This window comes from Rhamphochromis longiceps, linkage group LG19, assembly GCF_057381845.1.
Source record: "Rhamphochromis longiceps isolate RC_006_pf linkage group LG19, R_longiceps_female_GT1.1, whole genome shotgun sequence".
NCBI lineage: Eukaryota > Metazoa > Chordata > Actinopteri > Cichliformes > Cichlidae > Rhamphochromis > Rhamphochromis longiceps.
The window spans coordinates 29,646,393-29,673,085 of NC_140575.1; the positions used below are offsets into that span (position 1 = coordinate 29,646,393).

General features: G+C 42.1%; 2 protein-coding genes across 2 annotated transcripts; one reads left to right on the plus strand and one right to left on the minus strand.

Moving 5' to 3' along the window:
• Positions 1 to 343: 343 nt before the first annotated feature.
• Positions 344 to 12,729, minus strand: disp2 (dispatched RND transporter family member 2). Its single transcript, XM_085391952.1, has 10 exons — positions 12,321 to 12,729; positions 8,655 to 8,793; positions 8,304 to 8,557; positions 7,483 to 7,512; positions 7,231 to 7,354; positions 6,299 to 6,414; positions 5,585 to 5,700; positions 4,734 to 4,831; positions 4,344 to 4,502; positions 344 to 3,712 (listed from the first exon to the last, which is right to left on the minus strand). Exons 1-10 carry the CDS (start codon positions 12,413 to 12,415, stop codon positions 380 to 382), a joined length of 4,464 nt encoding a protein of 1,487 aa, XP_085248078.1. The 5' UTR covers positions 12,416 to 12,729; the 3' UTR covers positions 344 to 379.
• A 2,933-nt stretch (positions 12,730 to 15,662) lies between these two features.
• On the plus strand, positions 15,663 to 24,723 carry pkdccb (protein kinase domain containing, cytoplasmic b). The gene is made up of 7 exons (XM_085391326.1): positions 15,663 to 16,370; positions 17,104 to 17,235; positions 18,896 to 19,167; positions 19,492 to 19,571; positions 19,877 to 19,984; positions 23,234 to 23,410; positions 23,702 to 24,723. The coding sequence occupies exons 1-7, from the start codon at positions 15,768 to 15,770 to the stop codon at positions 23,806 to 23,808; spliced, it is 1,479 nt and encodes a 492-aa protein (XP_085247452.1). The 5' UTR covers positions 15,663 to 15,767; the 3' UTR covers positions 23,809 to 24,723.
• The last annotated feature ends 1,970 nt before the right edge of the window (positions 24,724 to 26,693 follow it).

The following is a 26,693-nucleotide window of genomic DNA, read 5'->3' on the forward strand; positions in this document are numbered from 1 at the left end:
GCAGGTGCAGCACTCGGATAGTTTCTGTGTCGATGACGAGCTGCAGTTAATGTTCAAATGTGGCATTTGTTTAAAACTGTGGCTGGATAGAAAGCTTCATCTTTTGCTGTCATGCTTTCAGTTTTAACCTTTAGCTGAAGACACGCTCATGCTCTGACCTCATTTGTAACAAACGATGAAACAAGACTGGACAAACATGCTGTCGTGTTACATTTGCAGTTGGCTTGTATTTCCTTTGTGTAATATACAAATGTAACAATGTATGCTCCTTTTTCATCAACTGCGATTGTATAAGTTCAGTTGTTTTGGTTTTAATTTTTTTATATGTATAAATTAAGAGTCAGATCCACAGTGTTTTCAAGATTTTCTCCAGCTTTCTTTAACAAGTATCTTCCCGCTGTCCGTCTCTCTTTATCCAAACATCTGGTAAGTCTGGCTTACTGTTGGGTAAAATCACCACTTCCTCGCTGTGGCTGGTGCGACGCTTGCCACAAGTCTCATAAACGATTTCTTTCAGTGAGAGACGAAGTGCATCTCTCCTCCCATTAAGGTGTCCTGGCTGTAAGTGGACCTCCGCCTCTCCTTCTTGCTGCTGTGTGTTTGAAGATCCTGGTTCGATGTCACTGAGGCACGTTTCGCAGGACTCCTCCAGACCCTCACAGGAGCTCTGAGACAGGGAGAGGTGACGTCCTTTATGTGAGCGATGAGGGTGACAGCACCTCTCCCCTAAGGTATTTTCATCCTTGCAGAGTGATGACTGGTCAGTAGTCTCCAGTGTATGGCTGATGATGGTCTCCTCCATGCTTGATGATGAGGATGATGTATTGCTCCAGTGTTTCACCCTGACAGACTGACTCCTGCAGGTTTTACACAGCAACTTGTCCTTAGCTACATCTTCTTCAGCCAGGCCTGGTGGGCATAGAGTGTTTTCTTTGTAAGGAGATGAGGTCTGGACGGCTGGTGGTGGTTGGCAGATTTTCTGTTGATGGCTACATGTCTCCTCACTCTCCCCATCCATGGTATTCCTTGCCACATCTCCCTCACAGTACTCAATCTCATCAGAAAGCACAGAGGGCCGGTTTGACAGTTTACTGGTGCAGGTGCTGTTCTCAAAGCTGTCACTCAGGCGATAGGCCAATGGCTGCAGCTCGTACTGCTCGGGCCCTCGATTCCCGCAGCCACTTCCTGCAGTCTGTTTCTGCCTGTGCTGACGATGGTTGGGATAGAGATAACCGCCTGCTTCTTTGTCATAACTCCTCCTCACTCTAGATTTACCAAATGCCCCGTTAGCCGCAGAAGTCGACAAAGAGCCAGGATCAGAACAAGAAGAAAGCATACCGTCCGTTTGGTCGGAAAAACACGGCAGCGTGATCATTCCACAGTTTTTCTGGGGTCCACAAAAACAGCACAGGGACTGGAAAAAGAAGGTTGCAAATCCACACGCTACACATTTGACCAAAAACAGAAAAATCCCAAGCTTTCTGAAGAACAAGGCCGTGGCAGGTAACATGATGATCCCTATGAAGAAAAAAGCACCAGAAACTATTGCTACAGGACATCCCATCCTTTTAGTGGCATGTGCTACTTTCCCAATTTTATCTGAATGTGGAGCTAAGCTGTAGGATATGCAATAGTTGGCAATAAAATCGACTGACAGCCCTGCGGCAGATGATATAAACAGAGCCTCTGTGCCACACAGCTGCCATTCGAGAAGAACAAGGAGGCCGACAGTGACAAACACACTGCCTCCTACGGCTATTGTTCCATATATGCTCAGTGGAATATTCCATGTGGTTAAAAGAAGCAAAGCACATGTGAGTGCTACTGAAAAGCCAGCTACTACTAGAGTCTCTGAGCTTAAAGACTGCTGCAGGTCAAAAAGAGACAGCTGACTGATGAACCAGCCGTTCTCCAGCCCTTGTGGTGCTCCTGATATCTCTCTGTTAAACCATGTCAGGATTTCTCTGTAAAAAACACTGGTTCTGCTAAAGTTGAAGCTGTAGAAGTATGTAGTTTTGAATGCCAGCACGAGGGCAGCAACCCTGCCATCTGGCTGGAAGTACACCCCTCCGCTGTGTGCCAGATGGCCCTCGGCATACCTCTCTGCCAGCATCATGCTTAGGCAGTTCTCAAAAACGCTGGGAGGGTAGGGGAATGGGATGTCATTACAGCAGAAATGAAGGGCGTCATCGCTCTCTGAGCACCTCCTGACAGATATCCAGTGTATTAGCTGCTCTACGAGGCAGATATTATCTGTCATTGCATCTTTATCTTCAGGTGATGAAGGAGAGTGAAAGCTTTGGTTCTGAACCCGTCCACACAGCTCCCGCAACCAAACCTGAGCAGCAGGTCGGCTCATGTTAAAGTCAGGGTCAAGAACTAAAGAGCCATTGCTTCTTGGGTTAAAGTGGTCTCCGTTGTCAGTCGGTTTGATGCCCCAAACAAGCATCAACGTAACAGGCTTATCCTCTCCATTTCTCTGCCTCTCAAACATGAACATGTGATGGTACTCTGCGTCATATCGCTCAAATGGGTGACTGGAGCGGAACAGTTGGGTGACCCTGCTCTCAAGAGCTGGCAGCTTCATGCCCGGGTCTATGCATGACATGTACATGCCTCCAGCAGCGAGCACTGCAAACCAGCAAACCCAAATGTATCTAAACTTTACAACTCCACAGGGCAGGATTTTCAGAAATAATAAATTGGAGGTGTCAGTGAGACCACGATTTAATTCTCTCAGCTTCTGCCCAAGGCTGAAGAGGCATCTCTTGCGTGAACTCGTGTCCCAAAAGCCACCAGTGCTTTTGGAGCAGCAGGGGTTCCATCCTTGCGCTGCCGCAGATGCAGAAGACATTTTTGTGTAGCGCTCACGCAGAATGAACGAACACGGCAGCCACACCAATGCCAAGAGGGAGCTGATTACAGAGGCAGTTCCGAGATAAATGGAGAAGCATCTGATTGCTGTGATGCTGCTGAGATAACCAGAGAAAAAAGCTGCACTGGAGGTCAGCCCTGATGCTAAAATCAAATAGCCTACTTCCTGCAAAGCTCTGTTTACTCTCTTTTCCAGGGAAGCTGAAGGATTTTGGGATAGCTGCAGATTCCAAAAGTCAGTAAAGATGAAAACCTGATTGGAGCAGCTTCCCAAGAGAATAAGAGCTGCTGACAGGTTGACCAGAGGAAAGAAAGTCAGACGAAATGCTACTTTGTAGAAAAAATAGGATGTTAGAAGGGAGCCGGTGATTGCTATTACAGATAGCGCTACTATGAAGAGCGAGTGGAGGTATAGAGCCATAGTGAACAGAAGTGATACAACAGCTAGGAAAGGGTAAACTGAATCTCTTGTCAGGTAATACTCAAACAGAGCCTGCTTAATGCCAAAGTCTATGCCAGTAATAGTCGTATTATTGTAGGTTAGATCCCTGCCTTCAAGGCTATTCATGTATATCTCCATCATATGTTCTCCTTTGTCTACAGGTAGGAAAAGAAGACTGTACTTCAGTGTGGGAATTTGGTATTCAACAGTCTGCGGTCCAAGAAAGTCTTTGTCAACCAGAAAGTGCAGGATTTGAAACACCACGCGGGATTGTTTGCAGCGGGAGGGAACCGAGGAACAGCTGCCATGTTTGGGTCTCTGGGCACAGGCTTCAACTAGATGTCCTTCATGATAGTATGGCGCACATTTCCGCAGAAGGTTCAGAGACTCAGAAACCTGGTATGAGAGAAAGACAATGGAAAATAAAACCACAAGATAACACAACAGAACTGAGGTATAATTAAGTGCTTACTGAGTTTGCATTGCTCACACATATCCATGCTCCTTTAACCTTTTGTAAAATAAGCACATTTTATTTCTGAAAGAAAATTAAATGCCACGTCACAGGGATATCTGCATAATAATGCTTTACCAGCTGATGTCCTCAGTTGGACAACAGTCGACTGACCAACTACACTCACTACAGACGAACAGCAGCCAGAGTTGTTTGCCCTGCAGTGGCCTCCGTAGCTACAATTATGCACTTGATTGGAATCTACTGACATCTAAAGGTGAGATTTCACACACAGTATATTTAAACTGAACGTGGTTTAATTTGATTTTTGCTCATTATGACTGGAGGTGCAGTTAAAAGCTTGTAATGGTCAACTTTCTGCTTGGGTTACTTTACCAAACAACTCTGAGGACAAGATCAGGTTTTCAAATGTCTTCTTGAACGTGACAAGACATCCACCTACAAAGTACAATTTACAAAATAAAAAGGACTGGTCTGATGAGCTGATATCCCTTTGCCTGTTTTATTTTGTTTTGTTTTATAATTTTGAAAATGAGAAGAAAGCTTCAGTACTTGCTGTGAGGTGAGGCTGAGGCAGCGGGAGGCATTAGTAAGGACTGCCAAGTAATTCCCCAGAGACCAGCTTGGACAACAGCCGCTCTTGGACATTCCCTCAGCCTTCACCCTCACATGCTGCTGGCACAGGTCCTGGAACTGGGCCTGGGAGCGAATCTGTTTCAAAGGAGGCAAAGGTTTTTTTGAATGCATGCCCAGATTTAAAGCTATTTCATAAAAAAAAAGAACTAATTTCACACAAGATGATGTAGAGTGATTTTTATTGGAGGAGATGGATTAAAATGTGGAACACAGCCACTGTATTAAACTGAAAAAGTGAGAGAGAGGAGACGATGACTAAATGTTTCAGCAAAGTTGACAGAGAGGAGTGAGTAGAACATGACGAACCCTGGATTGTTCCATCTCACACATGGCGTGGATCGCCTTCAGACTCCAGAGACTGGCTGAGTTTTCTGATCGAAACACCAGCTGGGCAAAACGCTCGCCTGTGTGGAGAGAGACAGATGGAGTCTCCATACAGGAACAAGATGACCAGCCGTGATTCCTCAGTTCACAGGGGTGGTCAGAAATGCTCAGAATGTTTGCAGACCCTTGTCAAGGGCTCTGAGGTATGAATCCTTAGGGATGAAAGCAAGCAAACTACATATTTTGTGTGTTTTATCCTGGCGTCAGTGTTGGATGTGAATAGAAATTAGCCAACTTCAACAAAATGCAAACCTAGGGCTTGGGATTGCTAATAAATCTATTTAGGGAGCTTTCCGTATTTTAAAAAGAAGTCTTTGATCTAACAGAAAACTATATCAAAGCAGAGCTTAAAGAAGAAAATCAGGAATACCATTCCCAAAGAATAGCTCTCAAAAAACTTCTTTGATCTGCAACTTTTCTTTGTGAACTTGTATTTAAGTGGTCACTTTTATGTTGTTTATGTCTTTCATTCTAAGTTTGCAGAGACCACTAATGACTCTTTACTAAGCTCCAGTGTTTTTCCCAACATTCACAGTTTTTAAATACAGTTTATAGAGGTGGATTAAATTGAAATGAATCGGCTGCATTCACATATGCATAGTTATCTCCTTTTAATTTTCTAATGTTTAGTTTGTCATGGCCAGCATAGATACATATTACTCTTAACCCTTGTAGATCTCCAGTGTGAAAACAACGAGATTTCATTCGTTTAAGTTTTAAAAACATAAAAGTTTATTTTACTGAAAAGCTTAAACTGATCAGGGTTTTCTCACCTGGAGAATCGCAGAGGAAGGTGTCTAGAGTGGAGTCCCTGGCCAGCATCCTTTTCATTCGAGCTTTGGAGGTGTCGTGGCCACTGCTACTTTCTCTGCTGATAGTTCCTCCAAATCTAACACATATAAAACCAGACAGATGCCCTTTTTAGCATTTTGATTTTAACATTTTTTTAATTTGCAATATTTTTTTAGCACTTGGGATAAGCACAATAGACACTAGCTGTTTGTTTTTCCATTATTATTCATGCTGCTTATTTATAAACTCAGTGGGAATACTGCAAAGTTAGGATTCAGTTAAAGTCCAACATTCAGTCTTCCTCTGTCTTGGATTTCTCTTCCATAAACTTCCATAAGAGGTAGATGTGAGAGTGTGAATGGTTGTCTACCACTCTGTGTTAGCCCTGTGTTACACACTGTTCAGGTTGTGCTCTGCCTTAAGGATCCAACACAACTTAGTAAGGCCCAAATTAATTATTGTTTTATTATTTCCCAATACAGAAACCAGAACTTGAAAGAGGGTGTGCATTCTTTTTGTAATGACTGTGTGTAGTGTGTCTGCATACAGTCACTATTGCCAAAGCTTTTACTGCAAGTAATTATAATAATGTGTTATCAGTCTTCAGGTTGCTCAAATCCATTTCTACAGCAGCACATCTGTGCATCTGTCAGTGGTGCAGTCTGTGCTTCATTCCACTAAAACCTTCTGCTGACCTTTTACTGAGCTGCTGTGGTAAAAGAGACAGTTTTTTCCCAGGGCCAGTGTTCTCCTGCAGCTTGGACAAGCTCGACATGCGAACTCCGATGTATGTTCCTCGTGGCTGAAAGCCCTGTAGAAAGAGAGCACTTTCAAACACAAGCAGACATCACAGTGAAAGGCAGTACAGATGCTGTTACCATTTAACAAAATGCATCCACTGATATAATCAGCATCAAGCAAATTAAATGCTGTCTAATAAACATGTATATACGCAGCCTGTATTTGCTTATATTTTTACTGAGTGGTGTTTATAAAAAGAAAGCAGCACTCTTATCATTGGCATAATCGTACTTCTTTTCTTATGTAAATCATTTTTAGCTTTGCCGTTCATGATTCATTGTTGTGAGTCACTTGTTGAGACTTGAGAATGATTTCTTAATCAGTGTTTATCCTGTAAACATGCATCTCAAAGGTGAGAAGGTGTATTTAATTAAGATGACAGCAAGTGTGATCTAATTCAGAGCGGCTCATTGAATCTGAGATTAGACTGAACTAAAAGGATATGGCTGAAATCATGAGTCATTAGCAGAACAGTAATTAACCACACTCAGCCTAAGGTGGTGAAGGATGTTTGTGTTGTTGATTTAACAGAACCTGACAGTAGAGATACATGTGCTGCAGCAAGAAAATTAGGATTAAAATTTGAAGATTGCTTGTGTGTACAGGCTTGAGTGTTCTTGTTTTCATGGCCCAGTGGGGACTTTAAACCAATTGTAAAGCAAACCATGGGGGCCTTCTCTGACTAAATTTTGACATAAAGGATGTACACTCTGGAAGAGACTACTAGCAATGGGGAAGGCATAGATCATGAAGTCACAGTTGGAGCTAGGGAATGCATTTAATGAATATTAAAATTTGTGAGTGTGCACATGTATTTGAGACTAACCAGTAATGGGTCAGAGAAGTCTGGCAGTGGGCCAATCAAGAATGCAGCCAGTGAGCATCCCAGCAACAGCACAGCACAACCAATCAGAACCGCCAACGGGTAGTCCACTATCACCTGGGAATAACTGTTAAATAAAATACCGCAAAAGAATCAGGCTGTGTCGCTGAAGAAAAGAGAATCATCATGATGAAATTAAGAGAGACCTGCAGTACTTTTGGGCTTTTAAGATAAAAAAAGGGTTTTCACACTTACTTTCTAAGGATACAGTACAGTCCCCCATCCCTGTTCACAAAAGAAAACTGTTATCAGTAACAAAAAAAATAATTATTATCATTATAATGACTCTGTGCACATGTGGGAAAAAACAAGCAAATTTGTTGATTCATTTTCTTCTATAAGAGCTCTGACCTCATCTAACCAGCAGCTCTTACACAAGCCTAAAACCAGATTAAAACAGAGAGGTGATCGAGCTTTTGCAGAATCAGCAACACATCTATGGGATAATCTACCTATCTTCATATCCACACAGCTCCGGCGGTACACATTTAAATCTTTATTATAAACACATTTATTCTCCTTGGCAGTGTGACATCCACTTAAAGGATTGCATTTTATGGTCTGTTTTTATTTTGATTTCATTTTATTGTTATCTTATTTTATTTATTGTCCTTTAATGTTATGTATTGCTTTCAATTTTTTCTGGATTTCAGTGTAGTTTTCTTGGGGCAATATGCTTTTAATGTACAGTGCTTTGGTCAACTCTATTGTTTTAAATGTGTCATATAAATAAATGTGACTTTTGACCTCTTCCCACAAGGTAGTTGAGACATGTATTAAGTATGAAGCTATGGCCAAGCACAAGTAAACCGAAAAGGAACGAAACAGCAGATTTGTCTCTCTTTTTTTTTTCTTTAATGTAATCAAATCCGACTGTCGGCACCACTGAAGCTCTTTAATTCTCCAGTTTGTTGAATACACACACAAAAAATTGAAATGCAGACAATGACTTTTGAACTATCTACTTTCAGGTAAAACAGCCAAAAAAAAGCCAAAGTATATTTTCCAAAACACACCTTACTGTCACCACATGTTGCTGCTTTGGTTTCTGTGTCCCGCCTTCATTTGACCCGTGCAGCCAGTGACATCTTACCGGTCCATGGCAGGATGACTGATGGGCAGAACCACAGCTGTGTCCCACTTTTACAACAATTCCTCCTTCATCATTAGGAACGCTGGTGTTTGAATGACAGCTGTGGCAGGCATTTGATTTGATTGGCCCACAGTGACTGCAGTGTGGACATTTTAGAAGCTGGGGACTCTGGGGAACCTAAAGGAGGAAGGAAGATAACAATATGACTGTTGATGTCACTGCCTTCCAAATCCACCACCTTATTTAATGCATCCCTATATATGCTAAGGTATACTTGGTGATAGAGCTGAAAGGAAGAAGAGGGTCTGCCAAGGCTGCTGCAGCTGTCACATAGCTCCCCTTCAGGCTGGATGACAGTCAACTGGGCCTCAGCAGAGCTGTCAGGGGGGCACAGAGAAACTGTCGGGATCTCACTAAGGAGAGACGTCGGATGGGGAGAAGAGGAAGACAATGAAAATATAAAAATATGGAAATATATTAACAGGAGAGAGGATATGATTGACAGTGGTAGCAGTGAAAGAAGCAGCAGCTCTTTTCAAATGAAGGTGCAAAAGTTCAGCTTGTAAACAGTGACTGACAACTCAGTTTCTTGAATGCACTTCTTGCCTTACTTCATCTGATTTTCAACGGCGAATTGAGCAGCCCAGCTGAGCTAATGAGGTAAGGAATGGATTTCTGGATAACATGCTGTAGCCACTGGAAGGAAGAAGGGCCAATTAAAACAGAAGGTAGGAGGAAGGAGAAGGAATCGAGAATGAGCGAGAGAGTGAGACTTTTTTCACTTCATGTCACCATCATTGGGGTAGGTGGTTATTTAGGATGGCACACAAGACAAGACTGAGGGATGGTTCGTGGCTAACGGCAGCATTCAGTAGTTGTTTTTATATTTTTCTAATTTTGCAGTGCTTGTGAAAACTGTCTGTCTTTGGTCATGTTAAAAGCATTCTTCTGTGGATAGCTGTGTCGGTTTATTGCATTCACCACTTTAGCCCACACAGTTATGGAAAGGCTCACATGTCCGCTTGTTTAGTTCCCTGAAGATGAGTCCTACTGACTTCCGTGATCCTTTGAGTTTTTTTCAATGACATTCACTTAAGCCACTTTTTTTTTCTTTTCTTTCCATTTCTATTTTTATTGGGCATCATGGTTCTAATCTGGGACCTCCCCAGCAGCAAGGCCTGACTACAAAGCAAAGCAGAACAGAGCAGGCTGTAATGACAATGGACAATGACAGAGATGATAGGGATTAACTTAGACTCATGAAAAAAAAGGAGTAGCTAGGAAAAAAGTGGGTTGCAAAGCGTCTTGTAATGGGATTCTTGGCTGTGCTTGACCTTATAGCCTGCCTGCACTAATGCTCTGTGTTATTCTATGGATTGTCATGAAATATAAAGACAGTGTTCACAAAAAACAACAACTAAACTAATTACACAGTGTGGCTGTAGACTCTTGTTTTATATTCCATTCCTCCTCTATCACATGTCCTTAAAATCATTCATTCATTTAGTTTTATTTCACTTTCTACCCCCAAAATTACGTTACATAAAAACAACAGAAAATAAAGAGACCTAACAGGATAGCTGCGTATTCCTTTGGCTGTAGCTCAGGAAAGTGGGCATGAGCTCCTTAAAGTCAACCACATGCTTGTTTTTCCACGCAAGACTGGATGCAACCGCACTTCCTGCCTAGTCACCATGGCGACAGAGTAAGTCAACAGAGCTTAATTGACCTCACAAGGTTTTATTTGCATCTCATAATAAGGAGAACAAATGATGATGAGCAGTCTGCTGAATTGGTAAACATAAGCAGAGGGATTATGGAGTTTATTAGTGGAGCCAAGTGAAGAAGAAAACCTCAGAGTTTTGTCTTCATGTTACAATAAAATTGTGTTATGACCTAAATAATAAATACCCCGCAAAGTCCTCAGAAGCTCTTAATCGCAAAGCATTTGTTCATCTACTAGTTTGACCTATTTAGACGCTGACGTGAGTGAATAAACAAACAAAATGAAGCTACTTCAGAGTGTAAATACTTTATTTTCACTGTAATCACAAGAAACTCAGTCCATCCAGTGTTTCACTACAGCTTAGAATTGATGCAGGAATATAATTAAAGATACTAGGAGACACTGCCTGGCTGCCTCTTGACCACAGGGTGTGGGATATCAGTGTTTGACCCTGAGTTTTCATCTTAATGGTTTCCACAGAGCTGGCCAACCCAGGCAAACACACTAACAAAGGAACTCAATTCTGGAGCTTATCAATAATTCAGCGGACGAATACAAAAATACATCCAAAAAGGTGTCACCAAGCTACTCCCGACACCTAGGACAAAAATGGGAAACTGGCAGCGTGCCCTGAAATCAAAATGACCTCATAAATCAGAGTTTACATCAGAACAGCAGAGTGCACAGCTGAAACAAAAGCTGCTCGTTTTTCACCGTGCACACACTCTGTTGCCAGATTATTAGTCCTCTTAAAATAATGAAGTCTCATATAACAACTATAAATAATCAGTGATGCTAGACCATGTCATTAATTATTAGAAACCCCTCTTATTATTACATCTCAGACTCATCGGAAAATACAGCCAGCACCAAGCAGTTTCAGCAAAAACTGATAACTGTGACTTGAGGAAGGTGCTGGGTATTTCTGGGCTGTTATTAGACTTCCATTACAATGACATACGAATGAATAGTTTAAATTAGAGTTTATTAATTTTTCAAGCTTCAAATTTATCACGTTAATTTTTTTAAAAACGTAGAGTTGAAATTGTAATGTTTCGCCCTCTGAATGAAGTGGAAAAGAAGCACAAATCAGGTTTGCGCTTCTGTACAGTCCTTCATATGACTGCTGAGTATGTGATATTGAGTTGGAAACTGAGTGTATAAAATCACCTTAAAGTTGTTCAAAGGTGGCCCCGGGAGGAACCAGAATATCTCTAAGGCTTAAAGGCTGTCAGCTGTACTTTCTGTCTCTCTCTCCAAACATTTCCCTTTAGATCTTTGTCTGTTTTCTTGTCTACAGCACGCTTCGTGCATCAACTGTCTGGATGTCAGTCAATGTCATGTCTCTCAAAATTTCCTAACCTGACAATCACGCATATAGACACGCTGAAGAACTGTGCAAAAGCACACTCTGTATGCAGAGTGCTGACTGTTAACCTTTAAAAGCCTGAGGTATCATTAGAGTAAAAATGTGATGCTCTGTCTCTGCATATAGGTGACAAAACCAAGTGAGGAGTGTTCATGGAGAGAGAAATAATAATAATAATAATAATAATAATAATGTGGCCTGTTGCTGAGCTGAAGGGTGACAGGTCTCAGCTGTTTCCAGCCCTGCTTTCATGTTTGAAGCCTCTTATCCATTAGATTTTTTTACAAGCTGAGAACAAAGTGAGTGACAGGGTGACATCAGTGACCCAAAGAACCAGTTTGACTAAAGCAGCAGGATGACACTGAACAGATCGCAAAGAGCTCCAGCCAACTATTTATGAGCTGCTCACTGAATCCTGCAAATCTGTCAGAAGCAGAAAGGGAACGGTCTTTTGTATGGTGGTAAATTAAAGTAGGCACTCAGGGTACTAGCTCTGAGTATCATAAAGCACTTATATGGAGTGTGCTATCACTGAAAACGCAGTGATTCAATATAAATTCTTAAAACTAAGACAGCAGCATATATGTTGTTGCAGTAATGTTGAAACACAAGAACAACAACAGCAGCAGCAGGAATCCTGTCGTGTACTGTTCCCACTGTCTACAGCAGAAACAGCTGGGTTCAGTAACCCACCATTCAGCGAAACTAGCAGCAGCCAGGGGGGTAAAAAACACACACACACCTTGATGTCTGCTTTTAACATCCATTCATTTTCGCTACTGATCAAGTTACACAGTAAGCTTTTGGACGTTTCCACAAACAAGAAAGAAAAAACAACAACCCACCTTTTACAAGCCTCCCGAATTTCCTTTTCATCTACAGGAGAATCAACCATTACTATCGCGTCCGTGCTTTCTCCTATTATTGAGCAAGCATCCATCCTCCTCCCGATCCGCCTTTTTCTTTCTGATTATTTAAAAAAAAAAATATAAATCCCTTCTAATATCAGATCGGGTTAACTAAACGGTTAATTTTCTATCTGCCAGGACTGAGTCCACGAGGATCAAATGCTTGTTTCTGGGGCTTCTACTACAGAGCAGCACTAGGGCTGTTTGGGTTAATCTGCCCCGAGCTGCGCTCTGATTGGCGGAGCCCCGGTGATGCTGAGGAGGCTGTATGGTCGCTGTCCAACTGGCCGCGGTGCTGGAGCACCGACCGAGTGAAGGGTGGTGAGCCTCGGTGGCTGATTAAGCGGCTCCTCATTATGAAGGTGCACAGGCAGAGATGCTGCACTCAATTAAAACAATAGCTAACTGCTGCTGATCACAGCAAAGCTGAGCATAAATCACCGCCGGGTGAAATACTCTCCTCCTTAACGATTTAAAAAGAAGGGACTAAGACAATCAGTACATTATTCATTAATTTTAAATAATGACGTGCTTTAGTTAGAGGAAAACACTTAAATGCATGTTTTTACTAGAAATGTAAGTGGAAATTGCACCAGTCAGTTAGAATGTATAAAAAAGATTTAAGCCCTGTCCCTTCATTGTCTTTGCTGCATTACAGTAATCAAGGATGCTTTCATAAATTATGTATGAAGAGGTTTGTAACCAGCGGTTACATTAATACCATTTGGGAGAGTGATGATTCATAGATCAGTAATTAGCCGTCAATAACAGCACCTTTCATTCTTGCCAGATTTTGTGAAATCTCTTTTAGTGGTTTGATACCAATGCTAACTTGATGTATCAAATTGCTCCAAATAATGAATTATTAAAACATCCAGATGTTTATGCCTCATCGGAATGAAAGAAAAGCGTTGTGGCATAACGTATGCAATCATTATCACTGAAATTAACAAGAAATAAATACATGTGAATAATATTCCTAAAGATTAGGCTTATCTCCTACTTTTAGGTTCGGTTTAAATAAACCTGTGACTCTGTCTGTCCTTTAAATTATCTTCATATCAGTCTCGTGGAGTCTTTCAAATACCTGGAAGGTATTTTGCTTGATACCTGACTCTCTTTTAAGATTCAGTTTCAGCATCTGGCCCAAAAGTTAAAAATGAAATTAGGATTTTTGTTCAGAATAGCAGGAAAATGTCTGTCTTCCTTTGTCTTTGACAATAACAATTCAACACTATGATACTGCTCTAAAGACGTTTACCAGTTGAACCCTATTTACTTCCTTAAAGTTAAGAAGAAACATCCATCTAGAGCTCCTCTTTCACAACTCTCAATTAAGTCTTATAACAACAATTCAAGACAATAGCTCAATTTATAGGTCTGGTTTTTGACCTGGTGTTCTTTTAATTATCTGTGTTGTTGCCCGTAAAGGACTCACCGGCTTTGCTCTATCATCATTACACACTGTTAGCAGAATAACCTGCACCAGGTCATCCTGATTAGTGTGCCATAAAATCCTGAAGACTTTTGCAAATGAAGACTTCCTAAATAAGAATAATCATAGCTGAGTAAGTAGGAAGTGCAGCTATATACGTTGTGTAGAATGTAAAAATCATTATTTGGTGTGGATTTTACATACCTCAGTCTGTGGAGCTGTTATTGATTAGAGAGAAGAGAAGAGAAGAGAAGAGAAGAGAAGAGAAGAGAAGAGAAGAGAAGAGAAGAGAAGAGAAGAGAAGAGAAGAGAAGAGAAGAGAAGAGAACTAGCCAAAGCACAGCAGACTAAAAAGAAAGGAGTGACTGTGACACAGCAGACCTGTGTGAAAGTGTGCTAATGAGGCGGCCGCTGGTCTGGATCTGGTTATAAATATGAATTATGGCAGTGGGTGCTTGTCTGTGAGAGGCCACCACTGAGAGGGGAGAAGGGAATAATTTATTGAAAGAAAGCCAAAGATCAAGAAAAGGAGGCTGTGAGAAAGTTTTGTAGGAGAGATGAAAAGTCTCGTTTTACGGCTTTAAATCTGAAAGCGTGGCCCAATTTATGTCTGTTATAAGTGATTCATGATGGTCAGCACTGATTCATACTAGGTTAAACAAACTGTGAAAGTCATAGATGAGGGGTGTGGCTGTTTAAATCTGATCTGACTTAAGATCTGTCTTTAAAAACTTAGTGTTCAGGTTTGTGTTTGTGAATCGCTGGCCTCACATTGAACAAAAGCCCGCTGGCGTGGAGTTTTCTGATCCACCTGTGTGGCAGCTGACATTGCTAATGCCTTGTTGACTTCAGGCACTGATTAACTTACTGTTTAACTGCTCAGCATGCCACAAACACACACACACACACACACACACACACACACACACACACACACACACACACACACACACACACACACACACTTTCTCTCTCTCTCTCTCTCTCTCTCACACACACACACACACACACACACACACACACACACACACACACACACACACACACACACACACACACACACACACACAATGGGGTGGGGGGAAAGCCACACAAATACCCACATAATGCAGAGCCTGACAGACTTGTACTGGATACCAGACACACATGTATAATGAGAGGGTTTGGCTTGAGGCTGGTACTGAGGTGACAGCCATGGTAATTTCCTGTGGCAGATTTCTGCCAGTGAACGGGGACGGGAAGGGAAACGCTTCATTAAAGCTTCAGTGCTGTTTCGAGATCTGTTGCCCAAACACATTCGGCTCAAAACAGAGATGCAAGCAGAAATATGGCTTAAAATATGGCGTGGAAACAAAGAGCGAAGAAGAAAATAGTGCGTGTCTGTTTATTTTCATCGTCGAGTTGATATTAACACGTTGTTGTTTCTGTGAGTAGGAACACAAAGGTGTTTTGCTGCCACCTATTGGGCAGATTGTGTAAGTGGTTGAATTGTTTTTACCATTATAATGAAAATAAATCAATCAATAAATAAGCCTATAGTACCCTACGCGTTGTCTGTTTATTTGAGGTATATGCAGTAGTGCCATTCCATACATAAAATCTACGCGTTTCAATACTCTATACTCTCAACTTGTTTTCTTTTCTTGTGTCTTTTAAGTAAATATTTTCATTACTTTTCATGACTTTCTTCAGATTAACTCCATGACTGCTGCTGTAAAACCAGTCACACTGTGTGACAACGCGAGGTCGAGCTCTCCTGCAAAGCTGTCCGGCGGGTGTAAAGTTACGAGCCGGCAGGACACACCTCTAGAGGGAGTTCCCGGGGAGGTGGAAACAAGGAGCCGATCGTTCCTTCCTGCAGAAAGTCAGGAGCCCTTTCACTTGAGAGGGCGATTACCTCCGCCGGCGGCTGTGCGTCTTGGCAGCTGTAGCCGTGCCTCAGAGTGAAAATGCCCGGGATGGGCAACTCTTTACGCGCGGCTGCCCTCCTGGCTTTCGTGGTTCTTTCAGTTCTGGTGACGCTCCTGATCAGCAGCGTGCAGCAGTTTGGAGCAAGAATCTCGCACTTTTCCACCGCACCTTCTGGTGATGACGAGGAGTTAGCCTCGCTCCGCGAGGCGCTGATTCACCAGCTCAACGAGAGGCGAAAAGAAATTATTCCGCTGCTTTCACCTGGTGTTGGTGATGATGATGAAAACGGACTGTTAGGAGAAAGTTTTTCCCAGCGTGACTCGACTTTGGATTACAGTCTGTGGAATGAGATCACAGTTGGCTCCGGGAAAACGCATCTGGATGAAATGGGTTGTGATTCCCTAGCCGACATGCAGGCGGTGGAGATCCTCGGATCGGGATACACCAAGCTGGTTGTCAAAGTGAATCTAGCCGGGGAATCTGAGCCGGTGGCGCTGAAACTCGTCAACGAGCAGGGCATAGACATGGGGAAGTGCGTGGAGGACTTTAAAGATCCTCGGGGATGTCGCGAACTCGTTTCATTCAAGCTGAGGAAAGAAATGGTCCTTCTCCAAAGACTCCAGCATCCGAACGTCATTAAGGTAAAGTTTCCTCTCCCTCTGCTTTGAGGGTTTGTTTTTTAATCAGTTTAAATTGTTAAGTTGCGAGTTCAAATGCTAAAACAGCGTTTAGTCTGCGTCTTTCTCGGTGTTTATTTAAGGGCCATGAAGTTTCAGAGGCTACTGTTGACTTCTGAGCGTTCCAGCTGGGGAAACTGGATAAAGTGAAGATTTTCCATAATCCTCGTACTACAGCTCACATTTTCCTTTGTTTCACACACACTGAGCTGCGTGAAAGGTTGCTGCAGGGCCTTCCCATCTAATTAAATTAAATTCGGTGACCCTCCTCTGACCTTTGGGTCCAGTTTAGCGAGAGCAGACAATGTGACTCTGTCCTCCTCTACTATCCATGGTTGCATCTGAAACCCCCTGGCGCTTATTCACTCAAACCATTACAGCCCAATTTAGAAGAAGTTTGAGCTAAACCCAGGGGTTTCTTTCTCGTGTCCTGCAGTCGTGTGACAGCCCAGTTGATTCATTTCAGAGATGTGCTGGATTCTCTTGGCTATAATGTAATTTTTCAAATTTTTATCACAAGTCATAACTGCTAGAGCGAGCTTGATGACACATTGTATGCAATCTTTGCTCAAAACCTTAAAGAGACTTTAACCTGTTGCTTTCTCTGAATTAAAATGTAAAAAACAAACAGTAGCATGATCTACCCTGCTTTTCTTTATTGTACTGTGGCTTAACCTAGTTATTTTCCACTCTGCAGCTGAAGGGTCACTGTGCTGGGGGCCCAGGAGGAAGAGAAGGCGAGGCCGAAAGAGTCACAGTCATTCTGGAGCAGGGGAACCCTCTCCAGATGATCCAGCTGCTCCAGAGCTCCTGGGAGGACAGATTCAGAGTAAGCACCACGGCGTGTTTTGTCATTTATCTCATACACTGCAGACGCACTGGGAAGTTAGAGGTATCTGTTTCACACTTACTGTGCACAGAGCATGTGCAGGCCATTGTTCAAGTCTGCAGAAAAGGTGAAGGTTGAAAAATGACAGAGGCCGATGTTGGAAACTCCTGGAGGTCGGGCATCTGTCCCTCGGTACATTTGATCAGGCCGAGGTTTTGAGTCGTGATGGGCCCTGGAGTTAATCCACTTATGACTGGGAATGTCATTTCATCCCAGACACACACTCTTAGATGCACACATACAGCTTTAGCGCAACCCCCCTCCGATCACAGGTATGCTCCACAGTGGAAGCCAACAAAGGCTGAATTTACACTCCAGGGATTCAGATATGCTCGCCTTCGCGCATGGATGTGTTTGAAAAGGAGAGTGGTTGGAAAGGGGGGGGAATGCCTGAGCATGCATGTTTTGTTTTTGGACTGGCAAAAAGTACTTTGGCATTCTGCACGTATCATCTCAACAGTGGGCAACTTTTTGCTGCATCACCAAAATAGCAGTTCATAATAACCCTCCCCTTGAGCTGCTTGGCCACTTTCAGCTACATCGCATCTGTGCAAGCTTCAGTAATCCAGGGGTGTTTGGTTTCAGCCAGCCCCGTTTTTGCCATGCCCCCGATTCCACCAAGCGACGTCCAAGAGACTCGGAGCATTACCTAACACTGCAGCTATGTTTGTAGTGTGACAGAAGCATTTCATGCACTTTTAGCACATGGCTAATGCTTTAATTTTGCTTTTGGTAGCCTTACTTATTCCCTCTCTCTCTGTTTTTATTATAGGATTTAAAGAGTACTATAAAAACAGTGTCAGGAAATGGTTTGCAAATGTGGTTGGTGAGCCGTCTTTAAAGGAAAGGCTTTTGCATGGCTTCCAGTTTTAACCATTTTTAGCCATTTAATTAAACCTAATTAAATTGTCCAATGTTCTGAGTTTTTAGAGGATAAAACAAGTCAGTTTTTAACTTGAAAACAAGTCAAATAATAATATTTTTAACAGGTTTTTGTTGGCCAAATGACATTTTTCACTAACAAGATAATTACTTATGATTATGATTATTTTTTTTTATATTATAAATTATGGTTGAAAAAATAAAATGAGAGAGAGAGAGAATGGAAATAAATTTAAAGTCATTGTTAAAAAACTTTTAGGTTCTGCAAAAAAAAAAAAATCTAGTATTTTTCTTTTATTGTACAAAATGTAGTATTTTTGGATTTTGTTGGTATGACACAACAATCACTCTGAACACTGCAGCCTGGTTTTTCATCAGTTTCAGACCAAACCATGTGCAACACGCCTAAAAATGATATATGAAAATCAAGAAAAAGCTTTGACGCCTGTAATTATATTTGTATTTGATACATTTTTTAAAAACATTTCTTGACATTTGATCACAAATATTAACATTAAAGAAAAAATAAGCATATTCTCACGTCAGACAGCTGAGTACATACTTGATGAATGACTTCAACGGTTATCTGGTTATAAACCGTAACTGGCTTCAGTGACAATGCATTTAGCGCTTCAAGGCCAACGTGAAATATTCCTGAGCAATATTTCACCACTGTCACGAGTCCAGCTGATCAGACTTTGTTGTTTCTAATCTCCAGGTGTGTCTGGACCTGGTCCGGCTCCTCCACTTCCTCTCTCAGTCGCCTCTGGGCTCCGTGGCCCTGTTGGACTTCCAGCCTCGGCAGTTTGTCACAGTGTCCGGCTCGCTGAAGCTCACGGACCTGGATGATGCCAGCGCGGAGGAGACCACCTGTCACACAGACGCAGACTGCACTCTCCAGTTTCCACACAGAAACTTCACTCTGCCCTGCTCAGCTCGGGGTGTGTGTGAGGGGCTAAACGAGAAGAGGAACATTTACAACGCCTACAGGTAAAAAAAAAAGTGACAGTTTTACTGCGTGATAGATAGGAGGAGCATCGGCTACACGGATAACTACATAAATATAGAACAAGCTGACACCTAAAGTGTTGACAGTGGAGACGTGCAGCTGGAAATTTGCAGTTTGATGATGAAAGTGTAATGAATGCATTGTTAGTTTCAGTGGGGGGGAAAAAGAGCAATTTCCTTTTAAAAATGGTTCCGATTTTTTTGACAGCTTTACGATCTTTACGTGTGAGACGGAGCGAGACGGCTATGCGATAGGGCTTGCCCAACTTTCTCTCTCTCTGAATGAGTGTCTTTGCCTGACCTTAGGTATTTTTTCACCTACCTGCTGCCTCACCAGGCCCCGCCCAGCCTCACACACCTGGTAGACCGCATCATGAACGCCACAGGTGAGGATGAGAGTCGTCCCGACATGACGGGGGACGCTCGCTACTAAAGATCAGAAGGCAAATCTTTCCATTACGGCAGTCGTGTAATGACATGCCTCTGCCTAAGTGCTTCTTTTAATGAGCAAGACAAGATGCTTCATGACATGTAACGCAGTAATGAATACAAGTAGTTATTTGTTGAGATCACACAACTGGGAGTAGACAGCATAGTGTAAAAAAAAAACATCCATAATGCCTGACTTTATGCCTGTAGTCACTTAAATCTTTAACCAGATTGAATTCATTGTGCGTGCGTGTGTGTCCAGGGGAGCTGAAAGCTGACATCAATCAGACGCTGGAGGCCTTTGAACACATCCTCCACCTCTATAAGTCTGGCCTACACCTGGAGAACCTGCCTCCATCAATAATCAGAGGTAAGCGCTCGTGGAATGAAGGCTGCTTTATATAAAAGCACACTGGGCTCTCTTGTGGACCTGTTTCCCTTTTTTTTTTGTGAGCATGAAGAGAATGCTTGGCTTTTTTTAATCTACTTGTAGAGAAAAGCAGACAGTCTACACCTGTGTTTTCATTTTCTACTTAAGAAGGGAAAAAACTGAAAAAGAAGGGGCTGTTTTGACAGGTTTATTAGGCAGCTGGAATGAGGGGACGAGACTAACAAAGTGAGATTAATCTCGTATGTCTTTTGTTTAGAGAGTGCAGTTGGCGTTCATTTTAAAAAGAAGTGTTTTTTTACTTCATTACATTTAAAATTCCTCGCTTTTTGCTGTGCAGAACGGCCACGTAAACAGTTTTTCAAAATCTTTGTCCTACTTGTTTCTGTGTTCGCCCAGCCTAAGCGCTGAACGTCCTTCACTTTTCTTCTCTCCAACTCGCTTCCACCACGCCCCCCCTCCTGCCCCGCTCCTCTCAGCCGTATGAAATATTAATAACAGAATGACTGGCTGCGTTCCTGTGGTGAGATTTTCCGTCCCCCCAGATGCTGGACTGTTTATATAGCAGCACTTTGTGAATTTAATCACAGATTCAGGGTAAAGAGGCCCTGGTGCCGAGGCTGACACCGGGAGGGAATGTTTCAGCTTAACAAGGAGGTGCCAGGAGACAACTGCTGCTGCTGCTGAGTGTGTGTGATAAGACTGTGGGGGGAAAAAATGCGTGTGTTTATTAATTCAGCATATTAGCTGAAGCAGAGGTATTTGTGGGTGGAGGAAAAGCCTGTGCTCAGCACCAGCTTGGCTTATCCGTTTCACATATTGGGGGAAATAAAGCTCGTGGCTCAATCATGTTGAGAATTCAACTCCATCCAGTAAATTACCAGCATCTGGTTAGCCTAATTTCCTATATTGGGGAAATGGCCAGCTTTATCGAAGCTTAAAAAATCTCCTTGTTTAAAGTCGGTCCTGATTGCTTGCACACTTCAGATTTTACACAGATTTAACAAAAAGGGAGATGAGTAGTAAGCATATGAAGGGCTGGTGGGCATATTTTTCCACATTTCCCTTATTCCAGATGCTAAGCTAAGGTGGTTAGCTGCATGCTCACTGCACTAACATGAAAAAGGTATTAAACTTCTCGTCCAGTTCTCACCAAATTAGTCATTTTTACAAACTGGAAAAAAAGCTGCATTTTTGTCGCACACATGTAACATGCCGCACTCTCCTCACATTATATACCAAGCACGCCCTCCCCGGTTTGAGGCAGGGGCAGTAGTTAAGCTGCAAAATTTCTACCATCACCCTCTCACATATGTCAGTGCCCTTAATGCTTCAACCCTGCTCCACCTCCCCAGCACACTCACCTGCACACTCCAAGGGGCGATATTTACTCATCGCTAACCAATTTTATATGGAACACGTTTTAGCTCAGAGCACAGAAACCAAACTCTGTTCGGCTGCTGTAATAAATCATTTCCAATGTGACTTATCTGACAGAACTGTCTTTTTAAATGATTAAACAGCCTGAGGGGGGAAAAAACTGAGTAATTGTGGGATTGTATATTAAAAGCCACATGAATTAAAACGTTTTCCCTCAAAGGAAATTTAAAAAAAGAGAGAGAAAACATAACTGCAGCCAAAGTCCCAACTTATCTTTATAAAAGAAGCCAAATGGCAACAGAGCTAAAGCTTGTGTAATAGTGTGTGTGTGAGAGAGAGAGAGGGAGGGAGACTCATCAGGTCCAGAGTCTTAATTTGAAATTGTTGACAGATGCAGATTCATAGGTAATGTGGATGTAAGCTGTCCGCAGCTGAGATCATCTCTGATGTGATGGAGGGAAACCTGATGAAGATATACTGTAGTTTCCTAAAAACTGCTGCAACTATAAATCCAGCTGTGTACAGAACTGTAGAGACCGCATAGGCCGGGCCGTAAATTCACCGTTAAATGATATTCTATATATTAAAAGAAAACGAGGTCCTTTCTCCCATTCTTCATCTTAAACACTGAGACTTGTATGTCTTTGTCTCTTTAACAGCTGAGGTCTGCCACCCCAACAGGCCTCATTTTTTTTCTCCCCAGAGAAGGATCCTCCAAACACTCCTTCTCCTTGTTCCCTTTTCTCAGAGCCAGAAGGCAGATCCTCGTGTCTTTTTCCTCGTAACAATACTCCCCCACACACACCGCCTCCTGCCATTTAGGAAGGTTAACAGTTTGTAACAGTGAGCCTCCTCCGTACGGGCTCACAGACGAGGCTTTTGTCCATTTCTTGTGTGTGTGTAAGTGTGTGTGTGCAGGCATATGTGAGCATGGGTTCCTCTCATGGCTCCTGCTAATGTGTAGCAGATGATTTAAGGCCAGATCCACAAGACGTCTGACAGGAAGAATTATAATGATGAATGTACGGCAAATGTTTGGAAAGTGGACGATGAGGTCGATTGAGAGTGTGTGTGTGTGTGTGTGTGTGTGTGTGTGTGTGTGTGTGTGTGTGTGTGTGTGAGCAAAAAATCTCTGGTGTCAAATGAAACGTTTGACACATAATTAGAGACGATGACAGACGCAGAAGGTCCTGCTTTGGCATTTCGAACAAAAACATTGCTGAAAACAATTTGTCGCCTAATAAGTTAGTTGAGTAAAATAAGAAATCATTTTTCAAGCGAAAAGCATTTTGTGATTCCTGCTTGGCAGCTCTGTTCTTTGATCCCATGTTTAAAAAAATAAATAAAAAGAAATTAAGACATTGGCTTGTATTTTTTAAAAGTATTTCATAGTATTTTACCGACTAAATTATTGTTTTCATTTAAGAAAAATATTGCAAATTAATTAATAATTTAAAGTAATACTTTACCGCTGGCTAGTTTATTATAAATAATACGTAATAATGTATGTCAGCACTTTGAGGTAATTCCAGACCATCGGCACATTTTAAATCCTGTTCTGCCAGCAGTAGATTTACATTTTCACACTAACATTTTTGTGTCCTTTTATCATAAGAATATCTGTTCTTTAAATATCTCCCAACCAAAACCAGAGTCTGTGTTTCTATGAGACGTAGTCTTACATTTAGGGATCCCTTATTTTATTTTCATTAGCATTCTTTTCTTTCAGTGCTCCAGCGTGTTTGTTTTCCCTCCAGGGATTACTAAACTTCCGTGTTTATGCCTGGAGAGCATTTCAGAATCTTTCAGCAGCCTCACGTACTGAAGTGGCGTCTCTTCTTCTGTGGTTAGATTACACTGTGATGCGAGGGATGGGCACTTCTGGGAACGTGGAGTACCGCTGCTGGCCATCCTACAGCCAGCAGGGCTGCGTGCTGTCAGTCCACAGTGCCCGAGAGGCAGCGTACACCTGTAACTCCCACTCTCAGTGCAACAGCTTCACTCTGACGGGGCAGAAGACTTGGACAGGTTAGTAAAGCCTCCTCTACTGGTTCTACTGGTACATAGTTCCCCATCTCCCATTATCAAGTAGGCATGGAAAAGCACTAGTTGTATGACTTTCCACAAAACCACACCTGCCACATGACTAGAAGTGCTAAGCATACAATTGCTGCTCCTTTTAATCTTCCAGTGAAGCTTTTTTAAAGTTTAAATACACAGTTTAAATTTTCGAGTCAGGACTTGTCACTTTCTTGATGTTGCCAGTTTGTTTAACGTGGATCTGCTTTTCTGTCTCTCTCTTTGTTTTCTACTCTGTAGGCCGCCTCCTAGCCTCTTTCAGGAGTGGCTTCAGTCACTTGGTGCCTGATGGGACGTCAGAAGTTTATGTAAAGAAGACAAAAGTTGTCGAAAAATCAAGCGCCTGACGTCCGAGCGAGTTTCTGTCAAAATGGGAGTTACCAAGAGATGGCACACAGTGGGGCGATGGGAACTGATGCAAGACGTGGCACTCGAGAACCGCGTCCTCCTGTTTAACAAGTCAAACGCAGCATGGCTCTGTGGATCTGCAGGAGCAGCGTGGAGACCAGGCTGACGAGGAGGCGTTTGAAGCCAGCAACTGAATGTGATGTATTTATGGGGCTTCTTGCTCTGTGACTGTTTGATCTGCCTGCCAGCTCACTCCCCTCTGCCAGCTACTATTTAAAGGGATTTCCCTTCAGGTACAATTAAGCAGGGAGAGCCTCATGCCCTTGACATTTTTTTTTCTTTTTACCTTTCCTTTATTTGCCGTGTGCGTCAGCTTTCACTGTGAGGTCGAGTCCCTGTTGCTAGATTTTTTTTATTTATTTTTTTTAAACCAAAGAGGTAAGAAGTATAGTCGCTGAGCATTTGGAGCCCGAGGATGAGAAAGGAAAACAAGCTCTTATACAAATACACTTTGATGTTAATGCGCAGAGGTTGTGGCTGTATTTTCGTGGTTCCCTGGCTTAGCTGCACCGCCGCATGAGACGGCAACAACCATGTAAGCGTTTACACATCAACAATGAGCAAAGATGATCAAAACCATTCCAGAGCAGTCTTTTTTGTTTGCTTTAGATACTTTTGTGCACTTAGTTATAGTGTTTCATTCCTAAATATTTATATGATTAAATGGACTGTAATTGTTCTTACATGTTTGTGCATTACAGCTTTCATGCACCTTGTGGGTGATACTTTTATTTTCAATGAAAAATTATTCATTTGTTTTTTTTTTTGTTTTTGTTTTTTTAATACTTCCCGTGTTGTTACTGTGCAGTTTTTTTTAGTTTGTACAGATATATAAATATAATGTTTCTACTGTTTTTTTTTTTTTTTAGTTGTGTTCATTTGCATTTTTATTGTATTCAGTGTAACTGCAACTAACAGCCTGTTTACTTCTCATTAACACCTTCGTGTGTGTTTCAGTGGGGGGAGGGGGGCCTAGAATGTGTGTGCTGACCTGGTTTTCTGTGTGTTTTTTAAGCCCTTTATCTTCTCGCATGCCCCCACATCCACTATCTGCAGCCCATCTGAATGGCTCAGAGGAAAGGAGCTCCACAGAGTTTGCATAATACCAGAAGGATGCATTCTAATGCCCCACCACGCTGAGCTCATTATGAGCCTTAATTAATACATGTAAATTGGCTTACGTGCCAGCCCTTTCTCATGGTGAGAGAGGGTGCATTACTGTAAGACAAAGGCAGACATCAGGACAATCAGAGCTCAGTTTGTGGTTAGCACACGAATGGGCTGCCATCTGTGCCTGCCAGAAGTAACCTGGCGAGGTTGAGATAAGGGCAGGTCTGTAGGGTGGAGGGATTTGTAAAGTCAGATTCAGAAACTACTGAGTTTATGCTAGGAGAGGGTTAAACAAATACCTGGTGTGATACGAACAGGAGATCTCTGCCACATGCCATCAACGGCTCTTCATCTATTATCTTCTGAGGTAAAACGCGAATGTTGATGCACACACACAGTTTAAGAAGCGATAAAAATCTGTTTAATTTCTCAAGAAGGCACGCCTACGTCACGCCGGAAAACGCCACTCAAACAAAAATGGAAGCAGCAAATTCCAGATAGCTCTGCGGTGAGTCTTTACCGTTCAGCCATACCAGTGCCACTGACTTGAAAGGGCATGTCCCTGTCTACAAATAATTGTCTTTGCCTTAGGTTGGCCCCTTGTTGTCTGGACAAAGCCGGCTGATTAGAGTCCAGATGATAAAGATAAGGAGTCTGACTCAGATTAGATAAGGCAAAACCAAAAGCCACGTTAACTAGAAGGACTGGTTTCCTGGTGGGAAAATTTTCCCAACACATAACATGACTTATAGTCAGAGAAGAGCAGAAGAAAAATGATCACAGTTTGATTTGTGTGCTGTTTTGTAAAAGGTTTTATTTATTCACACAAAAAAACCATGGGAAATTTACACATAATCAAATAATTCAAAGCCAGCATTTTGGGCATAAATATATAGGGTAAAAATTAAACACAACAGCTTAGCTTAGCCTGGAAAATATGTCACAGTACAGAAAAGCTATATGCTATATGACACATAGCTTCCCTATACTACACAAGTCCTTTTCATACCATTTTAAAACACGTCTTCCCCATTATTAATATTTACAGGCTATCCAAGTTTGTGTCCATTTTGTTCTTTGATGAGGTAAATTCTAACACTAATTACAAACTAGCATGCATTATACCAATCAAGCTAGCTAGTGCTAGCTATCAGCTAGATCCATACATAGTCACTTTGGGTGGTGTTGTATGGTTTCAAACACTATTTAAGAAGGTAGTTTGTTACTCCTTGTCATGAAATGGTGTGACGGGACATTCCCTTCTAGAAAAAAGAGCCATTTATACATCTGAGTATACATTTAATAGCAGTAGGGTAGCTTTTTCTAAGGTTTGTGCTAAGCTAACTGGCCTAGCTTTGAAGTGGCAGTTTCCTAGTCTTCATTCCAACATGCCTGTGGTATTCTCATTAATCGATTGGTGTCCTATAAATACACACACATGCAGGTCGGGACACACAAATCACATCTCAGGAATTTGGAGAGGCACCAACAACGAATTGCTGACTCTGTAAGCTCATCGCAGGATTTATCCTGAGATGAGGTCTTTACCTCAATAATGCAGTGAAACAATCCCTCAAGTGATAAGCTGTAATTTAGTGAAATGTACAGCTGTGGTTCATCCTTCTCCACATCAGCTCAAAGAGGAAAACTTCTGGCGTCACATTGGGTTTGTCTTGACAGTCTTTTTGACAGAGCTAATGGATGTTTTGGCCTC